The sequence below is a fragment of the Eucyclogobius newberryi genome, unplaced genomic scaffold (assembly GCF_026437365.1).
Source record: "Eucyclogobius newberryi isolate DKJ021-1_F unplaced genomic scaffold, fEucNew1.0.hap1 SCAF_5, whole genome shotgun sequence".
NCBI classification, from domain to species: Eukaryota; Metazoa; Chordata; class Actinopteri; order Gobiiformes; family Gobiidae; genus Eucyclogobius; species Eucyclogobius newberryi.
Genome location: NW_027316167.1, coordinates 42525644 through 42550058, shown reverse-complemented (window position 1 = coordinate 42550058; position 24415 = coordinate 42525644). Strand labels below are relative to the sequence as shown.

The window sequence follows — 24415 nt, the reverse complement described above, 5'->3', positions numbered from 1 at the left end:
GAGTCCAAATATGTCCCGTACTGTCCTGCTATGTCCCAAAAGTGCCAGGATTTTAAATATAATTTTTTAAAAATAATTATAATCCGACCGACCTGGATTTTGTTTGAACGTTACTGGAGAAACACTTTGTCCTCATGACACTTACGACATGTGAATAAAGCGTTTCAGTTTGAACAATGAGACTCCAGAACCTTGAATACATTGAAAGGTTTAATGTAAAAGACAAACAAAGCGTGAGCGTGTGAGGTTTGAGCAGGTCATTTGTCCTTCTCCTTCTGCTCCTTGTCCTTCTTGTCCTTCTCAGCTTTGGCCTCTTCGGCCTCGTGACGTTTGATCAGCTCCTCCACCTCCTTCTGCTTCAGCACCTTGATCCTGGTCTTACCCTCTTCTCTGGTCAAAGTGGCGATTTCCACTGGAACATCAGACATTCAGATGTAAAGAGACGAGCGTGTGACCCGAGCGTGTGACCCGAGCGTGTGGCCCGAGCGTGTGGCCCGAGCGTGTGGCCCGAGCGTGTGGCCCGAGCGTGTGGCCCGAGCGTGTGGCCCGAGCGTGTGGCCCGAGCGTGTGGCCCGAGCGTGTGACCCGAGCGTGTGGCCCGAGCGTGTGGCCCGAGCGTGTGGCCCGAGCGTGTGGCCCGAGCGTGTGGCCCGAGCGTGTGGCCCGAGCGTGTGGCCCGAGCGTGTGGCCCGAGCGTGTGGCCCGAGCGTGTGGCCCGAGCGTGTGGCCCGAGCGTGTGGCCCGAGCGTGTGGCCCGAGCGTGTGGCCCGAGCGTGTGGCCCGAGCGTGTGGCCCGAGCGTGTGACCCGAGCGTGTGGCCCGAGCGTGTGGCCCGAGCGTGTGACCCGAGCGTGTGGCCCGAGCGTGTGGCCCGAGCGTGTGACCCGAGCGTGTGGCCCGAGCGTGTGACCCGAGCGTGTGGCCCGAGCGTGTGGCCCGAGCGTGTGGCCCGAGCGTGTGGCCCGAGCGTGTGGCCCGAGCGTGTGGCCCGAGCGTGTGGCCCGAGCGTGTGGCCCGAGCGTGTGGCCCGAGCGTGTGGCCCGAGCGTGTGGCCCGAGCGTGTGACCCGAGCGTGTGGCCCGAGCGTGTGGCCCGAGCGTGTGGCCCGAGCGTGTGGCCCGAGCGTGTGGCCCGAGCGTGTGGCCCGAGCGTGTGGCCCGAGCGTGTGGCCCGAGCGTGTGGCCCGAGCGTGTGGCCCGAGCGTGTGGCCCGAGCGTGTGACCCGAGCGTGTGGCCCGAGCGTGTGGCCCGAGCGTGTGGCCCGAGCGTGTGACCCGAGCGTGTGACCCGAGCGTGTGGCCCGAGCGTGTGGCCCGAGCGTGTGGCCCGAGCGTGTGGCCCGAGCGTGTGACCCGAGCGTGTGGCCCGAGCGTGTGGCCCGAGCGTGTGGCCCGAGCGTGTGGCCCGAGCGTGTGGCCCGAGCGTGTGGCCCGAGCGTGTGGCCCGAGCGTGTGGCCCGAGCGTGTGACCCGAGCGTGTGGCCCGAGCGTGTGGCCCGAGCGTGTGACCCGAGCGTGTGGCCCGAGCGTGTGGCCCGAGCGTGTGACCCGAGCGTGTGACCCGAGCGTGTGGCCCGAGCGTGTGACCCGAGCGTGTGGCCCGAGCGTGTGGCCCGAGCGTGTGGCCCGAGCGTGTGGCCCGAGCGTGTGGCCCGAGCGTGTGGCCCGAGCGTGTGGCCCGAGCGTGTGGCCCGAGCGTGTGACCCGAGCGTGTGACCCGAGCGTGTGACCCGAGCGTGTGGCCCGAGCGTGTGGCCCGAGCGTGTGGCCCGAGCGTGTGACCCGAGCGTGTGGCCCGAGCGTGTGGCCCGAGCGTGTGGCCCGAGCGTGTGGCCCGAGCGTGTGACCCGAGCGTGTGGCCCGAGCGTGTGGCCCGAGCGTGTGGCCCGAGCGTGTGGCCCGAGCGTGTGGCCCGAGCGTGTGGCCCGAGCGTGTGGCCCGAGCGTGTGGCCCGAGCGTGTGGCCCGAGCGTGTGACCCGAGCGTGTGACCCGAGCGTGTGGCCCGAGCGTGTGGCCCGAGCGTGTGACCCGAGCGTGTGGCCCGAGCGTGTGGCCCGAGCGTGTGGCCCGAGCGTGTGGCCCGAGCGTGTGGCCCGAGCGTGTGGCCCGAGCGTGTGGCCCGAGCGTGTGACCCGAGCGTGTGGCCCGAGCGTGTGGCCCGAGCGTGTGGCCCGAGCGTGTGGCCCGAGCGTGTGGCCCGAGCGTGTGGCCCGAGCGTGTGGCCCGAGCGTGTGGCCCGAGCGTGTGACCCGAGCGTGTGGCCCGAGCGTGTGGCCCGAGCGTGTGGCCCGAGCGTGTGGCCCGAGCGTGTGACCCGAGCGTGTGACCCGAGCGTGTGGCCCGAGCGTGTGGCCCGAGCGTGTGACATAGATCTCAGACACACCTTTCTCTGCAGACAGTTTGCTCACGTCCATAGTTTTGTTGAGGACTTTGACGGCCAGAGCCAGAGCAGACGACAGAGTCATCTCCCCCTCTTTAAAGTCCTGCTTCAGCATGGACACTGCCGCCTGCAAGAGGTCAGGAGGGGTCAAGAGGGGTCAAGAGAGGTCAAGAGAGGTCAAGAGAGGGGCAGAGAGACAGGTCAAGAGAGGGGCCGAGAGAGAGAGGTCAAGAGAGGGGCAGAGAGAGGTCAAGAGAGAGGTCAAGAGAGGGGCCGAGAGAGAGAGGTCAAGAGAGGGGCCGAGAGAGAGAGGTCAAGAGAGGGGCCGAGAGAGAGAGGTCAAGAGAGGGGCAGAGAGACAGGTCAAGAGAGAGGTCGAGAGAGAGAGGTCAAGAGAGGGGCAGAGAGACAGGTCAAGAGAGGGGCCGAGAGACAGGTCAAGAGAGGGGCCGAGAGAGAGGTCAAGAGAGGGGCCGAGAGAGAGAGGTCAAGAGAGGGGCAGAGAGAGAGGTCAAGAGAGAGGTCAAGAGAGGGGCCGAGAGAGAGAGGTCAAGAGAGGGGCAGAGAGACAGGTCAAGAGAGAGGTCAAGAGAGGGGCCGAGAGAGAGAGGTCAAGAGAGGGGCAGAGAGAGAGGTCAAGAGAGAGGTCAAGAGAGGGGCCGAGAGAGAGACAGGTCAAGAGAGGGGCAGAGAGACAGGTCAAGAGAGGGGCCGAGAGACAGGTCAAGAGAGGGGCCGAGAGAGAGGTCAAGAGAGGGGCCGAGAGAGAGAGGTCAAGAGAGGGGCAGAGAGAGAGGTCAAGAGAGGGGCAGAGAGACAGGTCAAGAGAGAGGTCGAGAGAGAGAGGTCAAGAGAGGGGCAGAGAGACAGGTCAAGAGAGGGGCCGAGAGACAGGTCAAGAGAGGGGCCGAGAGAGAGGTCAAGAGAGGGGCCGAGAGAGAGAGGTCAAGAGAGGGGCAGAGAGAGAGGTCAAGAGAGAGGTCAAGAGAGGGGCCGAGAGAGAGAGGTCAAGAGAGGGGCAGAGAGAGAGGTCAAGAGAGAGGTCAAGAGAGGGGCCGAGAGAGAGGTCAAGAGAGAGGTCAAGAGAGGGGCCGAGAGAGAGAGGTCAAGAGAGGGGCAGAGAGAGAGGTCAAGAGAGAGGTCAAGAGAGGGGCCGAGAGAGAGAGGTCAAGAGAGGGGCAGAGAGACAGGTCAAGAGAGGGGCCGAGAGACAGGTCAAGAGAGGGGCCGAGAGAGAGGTCAAGAGAGGGGCCGAGAGAGAGAGGTCAAGAGAGGGGCAGAGAGACAGGTCAAGAGAGAGGTCGAGAGAGAGAGGTCAAGAGAGGGGCCGAGAGAGAGAGGTCAAGAGAGGGGCAGAGAGACAGGTCAAGAGAGAGAGGGTTAGAGGAAGAGCCTCACCGCGCTGTTGTTGCCGATGCACGTGGCCTTCCAGCCGCCGTAGTTGCCGCTGGGGTCACTCTGGTACAGCTGGAAGCCGTAGTGTTTGTCCCAGCCCATGTACAGCAGAGACACACCAAAGGGCCTTTTACCTGAACACACAAGGGTCAGCCTGACCTTCTGACCTTTAGTGAGCAAAAGCACAATGAGCAGCATTTACCTCCGAACTGTGTGTAGGCCTGTTTGATGTCACACAGAGCCGTGACCAGCTGCTCACACGGGATCGGCTCCTGGTACTGCAACAGGTACCTGACAGGAACACACACAGAACATGCTAAAGTGTCGCTAAAGTGTCGCTAAAGTGTCGCTAAAGTGTCATCCGTGAGAGGTCAGCGTTTCTAAAGCTCTGGAGTCAGAACGTCTCAATGTCGCTAAAGAGAAATCACAGAAACATCCTCTAATGTCTTTGTTAAAGAAATGACACTTCAAATGAATTAAAAATACCGTATTTTTCGGACTATAAAGTTGCACCTTTTTCATAGTTTTAGCCGGGGAGCGACTTATGTTATTTTCACACTTACAACCACATTTCATTGTTTTCTTCTCCATTTTGCATTTTTAATGCCCCTAACACAGAGAGGAAGGAGGGGCGGGCCCTGCGGGGGTCCCAGCGATGAGCCGCAGCAACACTGACATTACCTCTGTGCGGTGCAGCAACACTGACATTACCTCTGTGCGGTGCAGAAACACTGACATTACCTCTGTGTGCGGTGCAGCAACACTGACATTACCTCTGTGCGGTGCAGCAACACTGACATTACCTCTGTGCGGTGCAGAAACACTGACATTACCTCTGTGTGTGGTGCAGCAACACTGACATTACCTCTGTGCGGTGCAGAAACACTGACATTACCTCTGTGCGGTGCAGAAACACTGACATTACCTCTGTGCGGTGCAGAAACACTGACATTACCTCTGTGTGCGGTGCAGAAACACTGACATTACCTCTGTGCGGTGCAGCAACACTGACATTACCTCTGTGTGCGGTGCAGAAACACTGACATTACCTCTGTGTGCGGTGCAGAAACACTGACATTACCTCTGTGCGGTGCAGCAACACTGACATTACCTCTGTGCGGTGCAGAAACACTGACATTACCTCTGTGCGGTGCAGAAACACTGACATTACCTCTGTGCGGTGCAGCAACACTGACATTACCTCTGTGCGGTGCAGAAACACTGACATTACCTCTGTGTGCGGTGCAGAAACACTGACATTACCTCTGTGTGCGGTGCAGCAACACTGACATTACCTCTGTGCGGTGCAGCAACACTGACATTACCTCTGTGCGGTGCAGAAACACTGACATTACCTCTGTGTGCGGTGCAGAAACACTGACATTACCTCTGTGCGGTGCAGAAACACTGACATTACCTCTGTGTGCGGTGCAGAAACACTGACATTACCTCTGTGTGCGGTGCAGCAACACTGACATTACCTCTGTGTGCGGTGCAGAAACACTGACATTACCTCTGTGTGCGGTGCAGAAACACTGACATTACCTCTGTGTGCGGTGCAGCAACACTGACATTACCTCTGTGTGCGGTGCAGAAACACTGACATTACCTCTGTGTGTGGTGCAGAAACACTGACATTACCTCTGTGTGCGGTGCAGAAACACTGACATTACCTCTGTGCGGTGCAGAAACACTGACATTACCTCTGTGCGGTGCAGAAACACTGACATTACCTCTGTGTGCGGTGCAGCAACACTGACATTACCTCTGTGTGCGGTGCAGCAACACTGACATTACCTCTGTGTGCGGTGCAGCAACACTGACATTACCTCTGTGTGCGGTGCAGCAACACTGACATTACCTCTGTGCGGTGCAGAAACACTGACATTACCTCTGTGTGCGGTGCAGAGACACTGACATTACCTCTGTGCGGTGCAGAAACACTGACATTACCTCTGTGCGGTGCAGAAACACTGACATTACCTCTGTGCGGTGCAGAAACACTGACATTACCTCTGTGTGCGGTGCAGAAACACTGACATTACCTCTGTGCGGTGCAGAAACACTGACATTACCTCTGTGTGTGGTGCAGAAACACTGACATTACCTCTGTGCGGTGCAGAAACACTGACATTACCTCTGTGTGTTGTGCAGAAACACTGACATTACCTCTGTGCGGTGCAGAAACACTGACATTACCTCTGTGTGTGGTGCAGAAACACTGACATTACCTCTGTGTGCGGTGCAGAAACACTGACATTACCTCTGTGTGTGGTGCAGAAACACTGACATTACCTCTGTGTGCGGTGCAGAAACACTGACATTACCTCTGTGCGATGAGCCGCAGCTCGTTGGTCAGGACGTTGGCGTCAGACGTGATTCCGGCCACACTACAGGCCATGTCCCTGAAGAACAGACGTTAGACTTTGGCCAGTGAACGATGCAGAATTCTTTGTAAAATGGCACTGACTCGTTGAGTTTGTAGATCTTCTCCGAGAAGAACACCTCGTCCAGGAGTTTGTGGATGTTGCGCCTCTCGGCCGCCAGCAGGACGCCATCGTTGGCCAGGATGCCCAAACATGTGCCCGCGTGTCCTATGGCCTCCATGGCATACTCCACCTGATAGAGGCGGCCTGCGGGACACACAGCTACAGGTCATTCTTTACAACAGCACATTACCATCGTTACACTCCCCACAACCCATTTGAGCTCCGTTTAGCACGTTTTTTGGTTTATAAATGTATTTCCTGAAACATCAGTAGGATGTGCAGATACATCAGCCCAGTGTCAGTTCATATTCACGTCACAGAGTAATATTGTATCAGTCAAAAGCTCCGATATCAGTCTGCAGATGTAACGGATATAAAGAGTCAAGTCTGTGTCTCCTCAGAAACAAGAAAACAAATGCTGCTCTAACAGAACAAGACAGTAAACTATCATCCAGTCTTTATGAGGAAAATAATCAAAAATGAGACTAAAAACGAGACAAAACGTATTAAATATATGCACCACAAACCCCGTCAAAAACAGTTTCAGTTTTAAGTGTGACAAAGATTAAAATGAACTTTTGCCCATCGAAGACTATTATACTCTATATAACTATTATAATACTCATTAGAGATGCTTTAGGCTCTGAGCCACATTTGACCTGCATCTGACCCGGGGCCTACAGTGTGAACGTGGCCACAGGTAAAACATGGTTTTGGGGGAAATGGTGCGTTACAAAACCCTCAGCAGTGATCATTATTATTGACCACAGGTGTAATAATACTATGAGCTAAACACTTGCCTTCAGGGGAAAATATCGTTGTTCTGGAATCATATCTTCGAGACTAAAACACAAACAGGACAAACAAAAGCAGTTAAACAAAGCCTGATGTGGTTAGTAAAAAGCATGTTACTGAAGCTTCTTCCGTACCATTTTCCTGCAGCTCCGGGTTCGTCTTGTGGGATAAAAACAATGCTGTCACACCGATAAAACAACAAGATCACGTTTTATTAAGTCACATAAATATATACAGCCATGTCCCACCATTAAACATGACATTTGAACCACTGCACATAATAAAGAAGTCATTGTGTCCATGTTAAGAACAGAACGTTTAGCCTCAGCCTCAGAATGAATCTGCATTATCAGGACATGCTAACTGCTAAAGTGTTAGCATGGCTGCTATAATCACTTCTGAAGACTCAAACCGGGACAAAAAGGCCATGAACACAAGCACCGGGTTCACACGGTTAAATCACACACTTTAGTGCGTGAGAAGTGTCAATAATGAGCGCGTTACCTGTCCAAACGCGGCGAGTTAGCGCAGCTGCAACTGAGCTCTGCGGCTTTCACTTCTGTTTCCGCGTGTGTCCCGGGTCCGCGTGACTCATCAGCGCCACCGTCCGACTGGAGGCCAAAGGCGGAAGTACTGATGCTGAAGCTCCGATGCGCATGCGCTTCAAAACACTGCCCTCAAAGCGCTGATCACGTGACTGAGAGGGCCATGAAGCTTGTCACGTGACACTTAAGAGGGGGAGGGGGGCATGGAGTGGGGGAACGAAGTGTAAAGAATAAAGAATAAAGTAGGTGGCAGTAAAGTTATACTAACTATTAATATAACTACTACTACATACTACTATATACTACTACAAGAACATGTTCTGGCGATTTTCCCATTGGAATAACATGGGAGGTTTTGGTCATTGCTATGGCAACGCCATAACAATTATGACATGGGTCTCATTGACTTTTTTGATGGGGCCAAAATTGAGTTGTGTCAAATTTCATATAATTTCGCAAAACTAAACATTTAACCTCCATATAAAATCTGTAGGGGGCGCTGTGGCTCCAAATTAATTTATTTCACTTCAAGTAGGTTTAGGGCAAAGAGTTCGGACTTTATCTGCGCAAACGGCAGCAAATTTTAAATTTGGGAGATTTCTGAAATTCTTGCTAAAGTTTGCGGCTTCGCCGCACAGAGACCGTGACAGAGTCAATGTCATTTCAATAACTTTTGACGTCCCACTTCTCAGTAGCATTTTCACCAAATTTCAGCTTTTTAGGGCCACCGCCCTGAGAGGAGTTCGTAAAAGTACGACGTTTGGAAAAACTCCCGAGTCATGCTTAGCCATTTTTGAAGCAATATGGCCGACATTTGGTTGGGCGGACGGCGTTGCCGTAATAATATTTTTTACTTCTCTTGTCACCATCGACCTCTGCGCCAAATTTCATGATTCTACGATCAGATTTTTTTTGGATCATTTCCCATCTCTCAATGCATTTTTGGTACATTTGGGGGCGCTGACGCGCCAATTTTTTTTATTTTAGAAAAGGGAAATAGCCAGAATGTAGAGAGGCACGATTTTTAGAGGTGTGCAAATTGTTTTGACTTTTCGTCAATGTTCACTGGGTGAAAAATAGGGGGGTTGGGGGGGAGAAGAAGAAGAAGAAGAAGAAGAAGAAGAAGAAGAAGAAGAAGAAGAAGAAGAAGAAGAAGAAGAAGAAGAAGAAGAAGAAGAAGAAGAAGAAGAAGAAGAAGAAGAAGAAGAAGAAGAAGAAGAAGAAGAAGAAGAAGAAGAAGAAGAAGAAGAAGAAGAAGAAGAAGAGAAGAAGAAGAAGAAGAAGAAGAAGAAGAAGAAGAAGAAGAAGAAGAAGAAGAAGAAGAAGAAGAAGAAGAAGAAGAAGAAGAAGAAGAAGAAGAAGAGAAGAAGAAGAAGAAGAAGAAGAAGAAGAAGAAGAAGAAGAAGAAGAAGAAGAAGAAGAAGAAGAAGAAGAAGAAGAAGAAGAAGAAGAAGAAGAAGAAGAAGAAGAAGAAGAAGAAGAAGAAGAAGAAGAAGAAGAAGAAGAAGAAGAAGAAGAAGAAGAAGAAGAAGAAGAAGAAGAAGAAGAAGAAGAAGAAGAAGAAGAAGAAGAAGAAGAAGAAGAAGAAGAAGAAGAAGAAGAAGAAGAAGAAGAAGAAGAAGAAGAAGAAGAAGAAGAAGAAGAAGAAGAAGAAGAAGAAGAAGAAGAAGAAGAAGAAGAAGAAGAAGAAGGTTAGTGAGCCTTACGGGAATAATAGGCCTCTCGCAGCTTGTGGCGCTCGGGCCTAACAAGAACCCTGGCCGTGGTGCTGAAAGTGAAACATGTCTCAACCCGGGCCTTTATTCTCTTTAAATTATGAGATTATTCTAATTCATTTATGACTTTATTGTTGTTAAATTATGAGTTTATTCTCGTTAGATTTTCTGGCTTCGACTTTAATCTCATAATATTATGACTTTAATGTCGATATGTAATGAGTTTATTCTCGTAGTGCCTCGCACTTCTTTTGGGTTGGCCCTTAACTCCGTCGTAGATATTTTAAATGCATTTTAACCAAATAACTGTTGAAATATTGTGACTGGAAAGGGTTTGTTCCATTTCACGACTTGATCATTTGTTGTAAAACGTATTTTTGCCTGTTTATTGCATTCATAGTTTAAAAGAAACAACTAAATATAAATGAAAACTTCTTTATCGCGGTTGAAACTGAAGTCAAGCTTTCTGTTGTTGTTGCTGTTGTTGTTGTTGTTGTTTTATGGCGGTTGGCATCCAAGTGTTGCATTACCGCCAGACTTTATTCCTCAGACTCTGTCGTAGTCCGTAAAAGTACTCCTTCCATTGCTTTGGTGTTACAAAGCCCATGAGGTCATGATATGTCTTTGTGACTAGAATAGTTGTTGTTTCAGAGAGCTTTATAACGTCCACCACAAGTGAAGCTCTGAGGATCTTCTGTCCACTGGAAGAACAACTTTTAGGACTACGACAAAGTCTGGGGAATAAAGTCTGGCGGTAATGCGACACTCGGATGCCAACCGCCATAAAACAACAACAACAACAACAACAACAACAACAACAACAACCGGCTTTATTCCAGGGAGACTCTTCTTCATCTTCCTCTCCTTCTTTGACGTTCGGTGCTTCCACCGTACAGCTTTATTCTTTAGGCTTCTATGACGTTCTGGTGACGTCATCCATAGGTCACGTGCACGGGGGTGTTCTCTCCGTCACCACACCGGAAGCACAAGGGGCAGCGCTGCCTCTGATTGGCTGAGCGTGGAGCATTGCTTTGAATGAGACTCAGCTGACGTCACATTAGCGCTTTAGCTCCGAAACTGCGCCGATATTTCCCCGTTATTGAATCATCTGCAGTTTTATGACAACCAATGACCCGCGGATGCATCACGTGACATGGCTGTAATGTAAAAAAGGTGAGTTTGAGTGTTGCTAATTCTCTGTCAATGCTAATCCATCCATGGTCAATGCTAACCAGCCAATGAATATGACAACACACGCACGAGCCTTTATTACCGGTCTGAACGTGCGTCACGTGCAGTAAAAGCAATTTACACTTATATAATGTCTCCATATTCTGTCTGAAACATGACACTGCTTTTATTTTATTTTAACTTTCACTGTTTAGCTTTTTAGCTTAGCACGTGACCTGTCATCAGTGACCTTTGACCCTGCAGTGACGTGAGCGCAATAAAGTGTTTTTCCTGATTTATTATATATTTGCCAATGATCATAATAATGAATAATGATGGTGAAAGTGCAGCTGGTCAAACTCACAATGAAATAAAATAGGTCCGTTAATTTAGTTAAAGGACAAATGTATTCACTGTAGAAATGACATGAGTATTAAAAGTAGAACGTTTAAAAATAAATGTTGTGAATGATGCAAATATATGTATATCAAATGCAAATATTGTTCTGTTTAGTCCTGGTGTTTTAACTAGTGTAAAAATTTTAAAATTAGAAATGAAATTAGAAAAACAAAGGGACGTGTTTGGACAAACTGAGCCTTTATTTTGTTTATGGACGATCTGAAAAGTCGTAATACAGTATCGAGTCATTTACATCATGATTACACAGCTATAGCAGCTGCACAAAGCAAGTAACTAAAAGTATTTTGAGCCTGTTTAGAAATGTAGAGAAGCAGTTATGGAGTTTGGCTGATATTGTGTCAATCCAACAGAAATGTGTTAAACAATCCTTATGGGCTGAGGCTTAATTATTAGTTGAATGTGAAATATCTGTAAAATTAAGTACAGAAATATCAGCTCATACTCTTCAGAAGGATCACTTTATGTACATCAGCTCTTTTTGTAGCATATTTCACCATGAACAATATGCTCAATATTCAAATGTTGCACCTCTTCAATCAAAACAGTCAGTGTTCTCGCTGAGGACTGTTGCCACGCACCCGCCACGCACCCGCCACGCACCCGCCACGCACCCGCCGCTGTATGTCAGAGCTTTAAAGCCATCCTTTTCCTCCTCCTCCTCAGCCTGTGCGGCTGTGGTCCTCGGTGGTCCTCCTCTGTGCAGTCAGGATGCAGCAGAAGAGGAACATCCAGATCATAGAATGGGAGGATCTGGACAAGAGGAAGTTCTACTCGTTTGGCGTCTTCATGACCATGAGCATCCGCGCCACCGTCTACCCCGCCACGCTCATCCGCACACGTCTACAGGTCAGTCCTCGCTCACACACACGTCTACAGGTCAGTCCTCGCTCACACACGTCTACAGGTCAGTCCTCGCTCACACACACGTCTACAGGTCAGTCCTCGCTCACACACGTCTACAGGTCAGTCCTCGCTCACACACGTCTACAGGTCAGTCCTCGCTCACACACGTCTACAGGTCAGTCCTCGCTCACACACACGTCTACAGGTCAGTCCTCGCTCACACACGTCTACAGGTCAGTCCTCGCTCACACACGTCTACAGGTCAGTCCTCGCTCACACACACGTCTACAGGTCAGTCCTCGCTCACACACGTCTACAGGTCAGTCCTCGCTCACACACGTCTACAGGTCAGTCCTCGCTCACACACGTCTACAGGTCAGTCCTCGCTCACACACGTCTACAGGTCAGTCCTCACTCACACACGTCTACAGGTCAGTCCTCGCTCACACACGTCTACAGGTCAGTCCTCGCTCACACACGTCTACAGGTCAGTCCTCGCTCACACACGTCTACAGGTCAGTCCTCGCTCACACACGTCTACAGGTCAGTCCTCACTCACACACACGTCTACAGGTCAGTCCTCGCTCACACACGTCTACAGGTCAGTCCTCGCTCACACACGTCTACAGGTCAGTCCTCGCTCACACACGTCTACAGGTCAGTCCTCGCTCACACACACGTCTACAGGTCAGTCCTCGCTCACACACGTCTACAGGTCAGTCCTCGCTCACACACGTCTACAGGTCAGTCCTCGCTCACACACGTCTACAGGTCAGTCCTCGCTCACACACGTCTACAGGTCAGTCCTCGCTCACACACGTCTACAGGTCAGTCCTCGCTCACACACGTCTACAGGTCAGTCCTCGCTCACACACACGTCTACAGGTCAGTCCTCGCTCACACACGTCTACAGGTCAGTCCTCGCTCACACACGTCTACAGGTCAGTCCTCGCTCACACACACGTCTACAGGTCAGTCCTCGCTCACACACGTCTACAGGTCAGTCCTCGCTCACACACGTCTACAGGTCAGTCCTCGCTCACACACGTCTACAGGTCAGTCCTCGCTCACACACGTCTACAGGTCAGTCCTCGCTCACACACGTCTACAGGTCAGTCCTCGCTCACACACGTCTACAGGTCAGTCCTCGCTCACACACGTCTACAGGTCAGTCCTCACTCACACACACGTCTACAGGTCAGTCCTCACTCACACACGTCTACAGGTCAGTCCTCGCTCACACACACGTCTACAGGTCAGTCCTCGCTCACACACGTCTACAGGTCAGTCCTCGCTCACACACGTCTACAGGTCAGTCCTCACTCACACACGTCTACAGGTCAGTCCTCGCTCACACACACGTCTACAGGTCAGTCCTCGCTCACACACGTCTACAGGTCAGTCCTCGCTCACACACGTCTACAGGTCAGTCCTCACTCACACACACGTCTACAGGTCAGTCCTCACTCACACACGTCTACAGGTCAGTCCTCGCTCACACACGTCTACAGGTCAGTCCTCGCTCACACACGTCTACAGGTCAGTCCTCACTCACACACACGTCTACAGGTCAGTCCTCGCTCACACACGTCTACAGGTCAGTCCTCACTCACACACACGTCTACAGGTCAGTCCTCACTCACACACGTCTACAGGTCAGTCCTCGCTCACACACACGTCTACAGGTCAGTCCTCGCTCACACACGTCTACAGGTCAGTCCTCGCTCACACACGTCTACAGGTCAGTCCTCGCTCACACACGTCTACAGGTCAGTCCTCGCTCACACACGTCTACAGGTCAGTCCTCGCTCACACACGTCTACAGGTCAGTCCTCGCTCACACACGTCTACAGGTCAGTCCTCGCTCACACACGTCTACAGGTCAGTCCTCGCTCACACACGTCTACAGGTCAGTCCTCGCTCACACACGTCTACAGGTCAGTCCTCGCTCACACACGTCTACAGGTCAGTCCTCGCTCACACACGTCTACAGGTCAGTCCTCGCTCACACACGTCTACAGGTCAGTCCTCACTCACACACACGTCTACAGGTCAGTCCTCACTCACACACGTCTACAGGTCAGTCCTCGCTCACACACACGTCTACAGGTCAGTCCTCGCTCACACACGTCTACAGGTCAGTCCACGCTCACACACACGTCTACAGGTCAGTCCTCGCTCACACACGTCTACAGGTCAGTCCTCGCTCACACACGTCTACAGGTCAGTCCTCGCTCACACACACGTCTACAGGTCAGTCCTCGCTCACACACGTCTACAGGTCAGTCCTCGCTCACACACGTCTACAGGTCAGTCCTCGCTCACACACGTCTACAGGTCAGTCCTCGCTCACACACGTCTACAGGTCAGTCCTCGCTCACACACGTCTACAGGTCAGTCCTCACTCACACACGTCTACAGGTCAGTCCACGCTCACACACACACGTCTACAGGTCAGTCCTCGCTCACACACGTCTACAGGTCAGTCCTCGCTCACACACACGTCTACAGGTCAGTCCTCGCTCACACACGTCTACAGGTCAGTCCTCACTCACACACGTCTACAGGTCAGTCCTCACTCACACACGTCTACAGGTCAGTCCTCGCTCACACACGTCTACAGGTCAGTCCTCGCTCACACACGTCTACAGGTCAGTCCTCGCTCACACACGTCTACAGGTCAGTCCTCGCTCACACACGTCTACAGGTCAGTCCTCGCTCACACACGTCTACAGGTCAGTCCTCACTCACACACGTCTACAGGTCAGTCCTCGCTCACACACGTCTACAGGTCAGTCCTCGCTCACACACGTCTACAGGTCAGTCCTCACTCACACACACGTCTACAGGTCAGTCCTCGCTCACACACGTCTACAGGTCAGTCCTCGCTCACACACGTCTACAGGTCAGTCCTCACAGGTCAGTCCACGGTCAGTGCTGGCTTTACTGTGAGAAGGTTCTGGACACAATGACCAACAACCTGTGTCCAGCTTTATGAACTCAAACTTCTCACTGATAAAGTTATGACAGAAATAGAAAATAACTTGGGGCTGATAATGTAAAAGTATCGATCCAGCTTGAATGAGACGATGATCGATGAAGCAATGAAATAAACATATTGCAAAGACAGAAATGTTCTGTTTTCTTATCAAGTCTGAAATGAGACATTTTTGTAGTTGGTCTAGTAAATTAAGACCATTTTGTTTCAATATAATTGAAATAATGCGGTATGGACTATTAGCAGATAAATGTACTGCATCTGCTGCAAAGTGAAGTTTAGTACGTCATGTTTGAGCTTTTATTAAATACAAAGAAACTATAGTTCCTTGAAGGATAAATAACTGCAACGTATCAATTTTGTCTTGTTTTTTTAGTTTTAAAGCCGCACTAAGTAACTCAGGCGATAGAGCGCCCTCCGCAGGTCCTTTATGAAATGACATTGTCAGAAATTGATGTAAAAGCTTTATTTCTTTATCATAATAAGACGGTAAGACATAATAATCACAAACACATTTCACAGCCAAACATAAATGACTGTTATTGTTATGAAATATTCATAATTATCATTAGGCGTCACTGATTGGTGTCATTTTTGGTTATTGACATGTTTATGACGTATTAGATGTTCTTTTATGATGTATTCTGAGCATCTGCTTTGAGGTCTTATTCAAACCTCTGTCCTGACCTCAGTCACACATTTGTCTGACCGAGGCCGAAATGTTGCCTCCTGTAAATGAAAGTCTCATCACAGCCAAACACGACAGTCAGGGTTTCTCAGGAGAGTTGTCTTCTGATCCTGTGGTCCCCAAACTGGGCCCTCTGACCCCTGACTGCGCCTAGAAAGAGTTAGTGTCTGTGTCTGGAGATCTGGTCCTCGAGGCCCCTGCCGTCGACTGCCGCCCAGATCACTTTGCACCCGCCCCTTACGGATACTCCGCGGGTGGTGGCCCCACGGGAGGACGGCCCCACGGGAGGACGGCCCCACGGGAGGGCGAGCCCACGTCGCTCGTTCAGGCTGTGCCCAGCCGGGCCCCGTGGGGAAAGACCCGGCCACCGGACGCTCGCCGTGGAGCACCCACCCCAGGCCTGGCTCCAGGATGGGGCCCCGGTAACGCCAATCCAGGCGACCTAACTGGCCTTGGAGTCTCTCTGTTCATAAGGGGCTTCTGAACCGCTCTCGTCACTTAGGACCTGTTTGCCTTGGGAGACCCTACAGCTCCTGGGATCATTCGGGCGCTCAAACTCCTCCACCACGTGAAGGTGTCGGTTCAAGGAGGAGTCACATTGAACCATTAGGTTTAATAAGATGAACATGTAATGGAGTTCTGCTTTAAGAAAAGAGGTCTTTAGTCTCCGTTAACATGGAGGACAGAGACTACGAGCCCAATTATTACATTTGTTATAGATCTGAAAAAGCTGGATTACCTGCGTTGCACCAATGAAATTTCCCCATGTGGGACAATAAAGGAATATCTTATCTTATCTTATCTTATCTAAAGTCCTGGTGACCTGTAGAATGCTGACTAGGCGGGTGCTCTGGACTCACAGGTGCAGCGGGGCCGATCGCTGTACAACGGCACTTTGGACGCTCTGGTCAAAATCGTGAGGAACGAGGGCGTGCGAGGCTTGTACCGCGGATTCATGGTCAACACCTTCACCCTGATCTCCGGACAAGCCTACATCACCACGTACGAGCTGGTCCGGAAGTACGTCTCCTTGTACTCCGAGGACAACACGCTCAAGTCGCTGGTGGCGGGCGGCTCGGCGTCGCTGGTGGCCCAGAGCATCACGGTGCCCATCGATGTGGTCTCGCAGCAGCTGATGATGCAGGGCCAGGGAGGGCACCTGACGCGCTTCAGGATCCACGCACACACGCAGGGGAAGGACCGGAGGGCGTTTGGGCCGACCAGGAGCATTATGGGCCAGATCTTTGCCGCTGACGGTGTGCGAGGCTTCTACAGAGGATACGTGGCATCGCTACTCACGTACATCCCCAACAGCGCCGTGTGGTGGCCCTTCTACCACTTCTATGCAGGTACGTGTGGGGGCCCTTCTACCACTTCTACGCAGGTACGTGTGGGGGCCCTTCTACCACTTCTACGCAGGTACGTGTGGGGGCCCTTCTACCACTTCTATGGGGCCTCTTTCTGTGAGGAGTCTGCATGTTCCCCCTGTGTAGTTTCCTCTGGTGTGTGTGTGTCACATGTGTGTTACATGTGTGTGTGTGTCACATGTGTTACATGTGTGTGTGTCACATGTGTGTTACATGTGTGTGTGTCACATGTGTGTTACATGTGTGTGTGTCACATGTGTGTTACATGTGTGTGTGTGTCACATGTGTTACATGTGTGTGTCACATGTGTGTTACATGTGTGTGTGTGTCACATGTGTGTTACATGTGTGTGTGTCACATGTGTGTTACATGTGTGTGTGTCACATGTGTGTTACATGTGTGTGTGTGTCACATGTGTTACATGTGTGTGTCACATGTGTGTTACATGTGTGTGTGTGTCACATGTGTGTTACATGTGTGTGTGTGTCACGTGTGTTACATGTGTGTGTGTCACATGTGTGTGTGTGTGTGTGTCACGTGTGTTACATGTGTGTGTGTGTCACATGTGTGTTACATGTGTGTGTGTGTCACATGTGTGTTACATGTGTGTGTGTGTCACATGTGTGTTACATGTGTGTGTGTGTCACGTGTGTTACATGTGTGTGTGTCACATGTGTGTCACATGTGTGTGTGTGTCACATGTGTGTCACATGTGTGTGTGTGTCACATGTGTTACATGTGTGTGTGTCACATGTGTGTTACATGTGTGTGTGTGTCACATGTGTGTTACATGTGTGTGTGTGTCACATGTGTGTTACATGTGTGTGTGTGTGTGTGTCACATGTGTGTTACATGTGTGTGTGTGTCACATGTGTGTTACATGTGTGTGTGTGTCACATGTGTGTTACATGTGTGTGTGTGTCACATGTGTGTTACATGTGTGTGTGTGTCACATGTGTGTTACATGTGTGTGTGTGTCACATGTGTGTTACATGTGTGTGTGTGTCACATGTGTGTTACATGTGTGTGTGTCACATGTGTGTTACATGTGTGTGTGTGTCACATGTGTGTTACATGTGTGTGTGTGTCACATGTGTGTTACATGTGTGTGTGTGTCACATGTGTGTTACATGTGTGTGTGTGTCACATGTGTGTTACATGTGTGTGTGTGTCACATGTGTGTTACATGTGTGTGTGTCACATGTGTGTTACATGTGTGTGTGTGTCACATGTGTGTGTGTGTCACATGTGTGTTACATGTGTGTGTGTGTCACATGTGTGTTACATGTGTGTGTGTGTCACATGTGTGTTACATGTGTGTGTGTGTGTCACATGTGTTACATGTGTGTTACATGTGTGTGTGTGTCACATGTGTGTTACATGTGTGTGTGTGTGTCACATGTGTTACATGTGTGTTACATGTGTGTGTGTGTGTCACATGTGTGTTACATGTGTGTGTGTGTCACATGTGTGTTACATGTGTGTGTGTGTCACATGTGTGTTACATGTGTGTGTGTGTGTCACATGTGTTACATGTGTGTTACATGTGTGTGTGTGTGTCACATGTGTGTTACATGTGTGTGTGTGTCACATGTGTGTTACATGTGTGTGTGTGTCACATGTGTGTTACATGTGTGTGTGTGTCACATGTGTGTTACACGTGTGTGTGTGTGTTACACGCGTGTGTGTGTGTTACACGCGTGTGTGTGTTACACATGTGTGTGTGTGTTACACATGTGTGTGTGTGTGTGTGACACATGTGTGTGTGTGTGTGTGACACATGTGTGTGTGTGTGTGTGTGTGTGTGTTACACATGTGTGTGTGTGTGTGGGTGTTACACATGTGTGTGTGTGTGTGTGTGTTACACATGTGTGTGTGTGTGTGTGTTACACATGTGTGTGTGTGTGTGTGTTACACATGTGTGTGTGTCACATGTGTGTTACATGTGTGTGTGTGTTACATGTGTGTGTGTGTGTTACAGAGCAGCTGTCCAAACTGGCGCCCCCTGACTGTCCTCACCTGCTACTGCAGGCTGTGGCTGGACCTCTGGCTGCTACAACCGCCTCCACCGTCACCAACCCCATGGACGTGGTGCGAGCCAGAGTCCAGGTGAGTGTGAGTCCACACACGCACACGCACACGCGCACGCACACGGTCCACTCAGAGGTCAGGAGCTTCATGATGAGTGTGTTGCAGGTGGAGGGCAGGAGCTTCATGATGAGTGTGTTGCAGGTGGAGGGCAGGAGCTTCATGATGAGTGTGTTGCAGGTGGAGGGCAGGAGCTTCATGATGAGTGTGTTGCAGGTGGAGGGCAGGAGCTTCATGATGAGTGTGTTGCAGGTGGAGGGCAGGAGCTTCATGATGAGTGTGTTGCAGGTGGAGGGCAGGAGCTTCATGATGAGTGTGTTGCAGGTGGAGGGCAGGAGCTTCATGATGAGTGTGTTGCAGGTGGAGGGCAGGAGCTTCATGATGAGTGTGTTGCAGGTGGAGGGCAGGAGCTTCATGATGAGTGTGTTGCAGGTGGAGGGCAGGAGCTCCGTGGTGGACACGTTCAAACAGCTGGTGTCTGAGGAGGGCTTCTGGGGTCTGACTAAGGGACTGTCGGCTCGTATCCTCTCCTCAGCGCCCACCGCCATCGTCATGGTGGTGGGCTACGAGACGCTGAAGAAGCTCAGCCTGCGCCCGGAGCTGGTGGACTCCAGACACTGGTAACAACACGGGGACCAGCCCAGGACCTGCTGCCAGGGTTCTACAGGAGCCGGGACAGGAGCTGGAGCTGGTCCTGGAGCTCCCACTGGTCCTGGAGCTCCCACTGGTCCTGGAGCTCCCACTGGTCCTGGAGCTCCCACTGGTCCTGGAGCTCCCACTGGTCCTGGAGCTCCCACTGGTCCTGGAGCTCCCACTGGTCCTGGAGCTCCCACTGGTCCTGGAGCTCCCACTGGTCCTGGAGCTCCCACTGGTCCTGGAGCTCCCACTGGTCCTGGAGCGTTTGTGTTCACGTTCTACAGTTTGATATGATGATCTCAGATGGAGGCGGGGCCTGTGCAACTCTCAGAGAGATTTACTGCTTTTAAAAGATGGTTTGTCGTCTTCATCTTCTGGAGCTGAAGAACTGCTCCACTTTCTGAGGCAGTTGTGACATCATGATGTGACTTTAGTTCATTTGTGCGACAGAGAAGACACTTTGTGTTTCATGTGGACAGAGAAGACACTTTGTGTTTCATGTGGACAGAGAAGACACTTTGTGTTTCATGTGGACAGAGAAGACACTTTGTGTTTCATGTGGACAGAGAAGACACTTTGTGTTTCATGTGGACAGAGAAGACACTTTGTGTTTCATGTGGACAGAGAAGACACTTTGTGTTTCATGTGGACAGAGACATGAATATAACGTGAACCTAATGTCCAGCGCTTTAGTCTGTACAAACGTGCACTTTAGACTCCAACATACATTATTCTTGTTTAGTTCATACCTTTTCTCCTGTTTAAAATGTCTTTAACAAACATAAATGACTAAATTATCATTTTTCCAAAATTGTGCATTTCTAGAGACAGATTACTACAGGTAACATGTACTATATGTATGTATGTGATATACATACATACATACATACATATATGTATATACATATATGTATATACATATATACATACATATATCTTGATCATGTGACTGAGGGGCGGGGCAACAGAGGCCACATAAAGTCAATATTCTAATAACTATGTTCTTATTTCATGAACACCAGACACGGTAACAAGCCTCACTCTGCTTTTCACATGTTCTATTATTTTAGAACTGCTCATGAAGCTGAACTCTTATTGTCCAAATCATGACTTGATTTATTTCATCTTGGATGAAGCTGGAGGCGCTGCTGAACATGCTGAACGTACAGTGCGTACAGTGTACAGTGCGTACAGTGTACAGTGCGTACAGTGTACAGTGCGTACAGTGTACAGTGCGTACAGTGCACAGTGCGTACAGTGCGTACAGTGTACAGTGCGTACAGTGTACAGTGCGTACAGTGCGTACAGTGTACAGTGCGTACAGTGTACAGTGCGTACAGTGTACAGTGTACAGTGCGTACAGTGTACAGTGCGTACAGTGTACAGTGCGTACAGTGTACAGTGTACAGTGCGTACAGTGTACAGTGCGTACAGTGTACAGTGCGTACAGTGTACAGTGCGTACAGTGTACAGTGCGTACAGTGCGTACAGTGCGTACAGTGCGTACAGTGTACAGTGTACAGTGCGTACAGTGTACAGTGCGTACAGTGTACAGTGTACAGTGCGTACAGTGTACAGTGCGTACAGTGTACAGTGCGTACAGTGTACAGTGCGTACAGTGTACAGTGCGTACAGTGCGTACAGTGCGTACAGTGCGTACAGTGCGTACAGTGCGTACAGTGCGTACAGTGTACAGTGCGTACAGTGTACAGTGCGTACAGTGCGTACAGCACGTACTGTCACACGTGCAGAGTCATTACACTCTAGAACTGTAGTGGTTTGAGACTCTAGTCTAACTTGTCCCATCTGTGATGGGACAAATCTCCCAAATCTGAATAAAGGGAAAAGTGTGTGTGCAGCTGGAGCTCTGGAGTCCTCTTCCCTCCACCTGAATATGTTCAGATGTCATACGCTGCTCTGCACACGCACGCGCACACGCACCCCGATTGGGCTAGAGCAACGCCGGCGTCTGGTTTGTTGACTGCCGCTTCTGTCCCAACGTCTTTGTTTTGTTAGTCGTTTCCATTGTTTTGTTGTGTCTCTGTGTTGTCTTGTGTCCACATATCCTTGTACTTCTTCTGTCTTGCTTATTTTTATCTGTTCTTTTTTCACGGTGTATTGTTCGTGCTGTCCCCCCTGTCTGTAAATACCCCCCCCCTTTTTTTGTATATGTCAAAGCGTCTTTGGGTCATTGAAAAGCGCTATATAAATAAAAGGTATTATTATTATTATGTGGTTATTGGGTTCATTTCCCTCCAAATGTCAATCAATCGCCTCATCAGTAACAACACGTCTAATGTAGCTGAATGTGAAGGTTCAGGGTCAGGGGTCAGGGTTCTCTCAGAGTGTTTCAGGGTCAGCTCCATGACATCAGCAGAGACAGTGATATCGCCCCCTGTTGGAGATTATACATTCAGCAGTAAAAACAGTTCCATTTGCCTCTTCATCCTGCATTGTTAAAATAGTGGGCGGGGCCCGACTGTTTAAACAGGCAAATCGATCTATACGTAGCTCCATAAATTGGCGTCAGGCGACGTCATTTGCCCTCTGACCTCACACTTTCTGGTTGCTGTGTTGCTCCACATCGCGCCTCAGCCCAGCTATTTTAGCTTTAGCACCATTTGGATCAGAGAACTATGACATTTAATTGTTGTCTAAATGTAGTGGCGCCACCATGGGCCCGCCCGGTGCCCCGCCATGGGCCCGGCGCCCCGCCATGGGCCCGGCGCCCCGCCATGGGCCCGGCGCCCCGCCATGGGCCCGCCCGGTGCCCCGCCATGGGCCCGCCCGGCGCCCCGCCATGGGCCTGGCGCCAATACAGTATTACAATATTACTGTAATACTGTATCTGTGATATTTGTGATGCGGATTTCTGAAGAAAAGTAAAGAAACTAAAGATTGATGTTTAAATTGGACTTTTAACTTAAAGGCGTAATGGACGATTTTTCGGCGATTTGAGAACTGAAAGTGCACATGCCACTCCCCCGTGCACATGCCACTCCCCCGTGTGGACTGATACAACACACACGTGCATTTGTTTATTAGCGCGACGGATCACATCGCATCTCTCGTCTCCCGTAGATTTCTGTCTCTTCTGAGTCAGCTCGAACTGTCTTTCTCTGTCTCTTTTGTCCCGTACACTGAGGGAACTATATTATGATAGATCAATGCGCTTAGACACGCGGAAACTGCTGCTCTCATGGGGACGAGCCGCACGAGGCTCTGCAGGTGAACCAGGCTCTGCAGGTGAACCAGGCTCTGCAGGTGAACCAGGCTCTGCAGGTGAACCAGGCTCTGCAGGTGAACCAGGCTCTGCAGGTGAACGAGGCTCTGCAGGTGAACCAGGCTCTGCGGGTGAACCAGGCTCTGCAGGTGAACCAGGCTCTGCAGGTGAACCAGGCTCTGCAGGTGAACGAGGCTCTGCAGGTGAACCAGGCTCTGCAGGTGAACGAGGCCCTGCAGGTGAACCAGGCTCTGCAGGTGAACCAGGCTCTGCAGGTGAACCAGGCTCTGCAGGTGAACCAGGCTCTGCAGGTGAACCAGGCTCTGCAGGTGAACCAGGCTCTGCGGGTGAACCAGGCTCTGCGGGTGAACCAGGCTCTGCGGGTGAACGAGGCCCTGCAGGTGAACCAGGCTCTGCAGGTGAACCAGGCTCTGCAGGTGAACCAGGCTCTGCAGGTGAACCAGGCTCTGCAGGTGAACCAGGCTCTGCAGGTGAACCAGGCTCTGCAGGTGAACCAGGCTCTGCAGGTGAACCAGGCTCTGCAGGTGAACCAGGCTCTGCAGGTGAACGAGGCTCTGCAGGTGAACCAGGCTCTGCAGGTGAACGAGGCCCTGCAGGTGAACGAGGCTCTGCAGGTGAACCAGGCTCTGCAGGTGAACCAGGCTCTGCAGGTGAACGAGGCCCTGCAGGTGAACGAGGCCCTGCAGGTGAGCAGTAGGTGTGTTTTATGATTGACACGTGGCAGGACTATTGGACAGTCCAGTCCAAGAGGAAATGAGACTCAGATTTGGGCCAAAATAAATCATCCATTCAACCTTTAACAAAAAATGACCAAATACTTCAGATTGAGAGTTTTGTGAAATAAACCTTTGTTTTGAGGGAGAGAAAATACTCCAGACTTTTCCACATCAATGCAGTAACAGGCCACGCCCACAGCTGGAGCGGGGCCCCCACTGCTGTCGAGGCCCCGGCCCCCACTGCTGTCGAGGCCCCTGGCAGCAGCCTGTGCAGCCCTCTTCTTTCATCCGGATGCCCTGCCAGCGCTCCAGTTGTGCAGAACTCTAGACACAGTACAAGTACAACACAAAGGCCCCGAAAGGCCCCGAAGCAGGAACAGAAGCATTTAAACAGGTTTGGTTCTAGTCAAAGTGAGTTTAATGCCAAACACCAGACTACAGCATGTACAACATCTGGAGAGTGAAGGACGATGGCCACATGAACACACCTTATGTACAGTCGCCCCCTGCAGGCGGCGCGCTCAAACTACACGCGGCGGTACAAAAATAAAAGTATGAAACGCTGGGATTGTCTGCAGCAGACGACGCGCTGCTGAGGAAGTCACAGGCTTTTCTTTTCATACGATTGTGTTTTCTAAAAGTGTCAATTTACAGCGTTTCCAAATAAAAACTTGGCTCGTTTTATAACAGGGTCATTATTACTTAGTTACATCCCAATTAAGAACAAGAACAAATCTAACTAGGCATTAATTATCCATCATCAGGTAAAACTATTGCTTTTTAGACTCTAAAAGTGGTAGTTTTACACTGAGCGTCCGGCACAAGTGACCTGTCCAGAGCAGGTCAGATAAATCCTTGTGTTGTATGACAGGGGTCAGGGGTCACTGAAATGTGGGCCAATAAAGCTTTGGTAAACAAGAACAAAA

The 24415-nt window shown here is 50.8% G+C and overlaps 2 protein-coding genes across 3 annotated transcripts; one reads left to right on the top strand and one right to left on the bottom strand.

Moving 5' to 3' along the window:
- Positions 1–203: 203 nt before the first annotated feature.
- On the bottom strand, positions 204–7650 carry psma4 (proteasome 20S subunit alpha 4). 2 transcript variants are annotated; one of them, XM_072465337.1, is made up of 9 exons: positions 7564–7650; positions 7194–7218; positions 7065–7107; positions 6246–6408; positions 6103–6180; positions 3978–4066; positions 3779–3909; positions 2384–2507; positions 204–412 (listed from the first exon to the last, which is right to left on the bottom strand). In XM_072465337.1, exons 2-9 carry the CDS (start codon positions 7194–7196, stop codon positions 258–260), a joined length of 786 nt encoding a protein of 261 aa, XP_072321438.1. In that variant the 5' UTR covers positions 7197–7218; positions 7564–7650; the 3' UTR covers positions 204–257. The 2 variants fall into 2 exon arrangements, with proteins under 2 accessions (XP_072321438.1, XP_072321437.1); XM_072465336.1 differs by having other exon boundaries at positions 7194–7238; positions 7564–7621.
- A 3962-nt stretch (positions 7651–11612) lies between these two features.
- On the top strand, positions 11613–19611 carry slc25a44b (solute carrier family 25 member 44b). Its single transcript, XM_072465090.1, has 4 exons — positions 11613–11755; positions 16301–16787; positions 18787–18914; positions 19326–19611. The coding sequence occupies exons 1-4, from the start codon at positions 11618–11620 to the stop codon at positions 19515–19517; spliced, it is 945 nt and encodes a 314-aa protein (XP_072321191.1). The 5' UTR covers positions 11613–11617; the 3' UTR covers positions 19518–19611.
- Positions 19612–24415: the final 4804 nt, after the last annotated feature.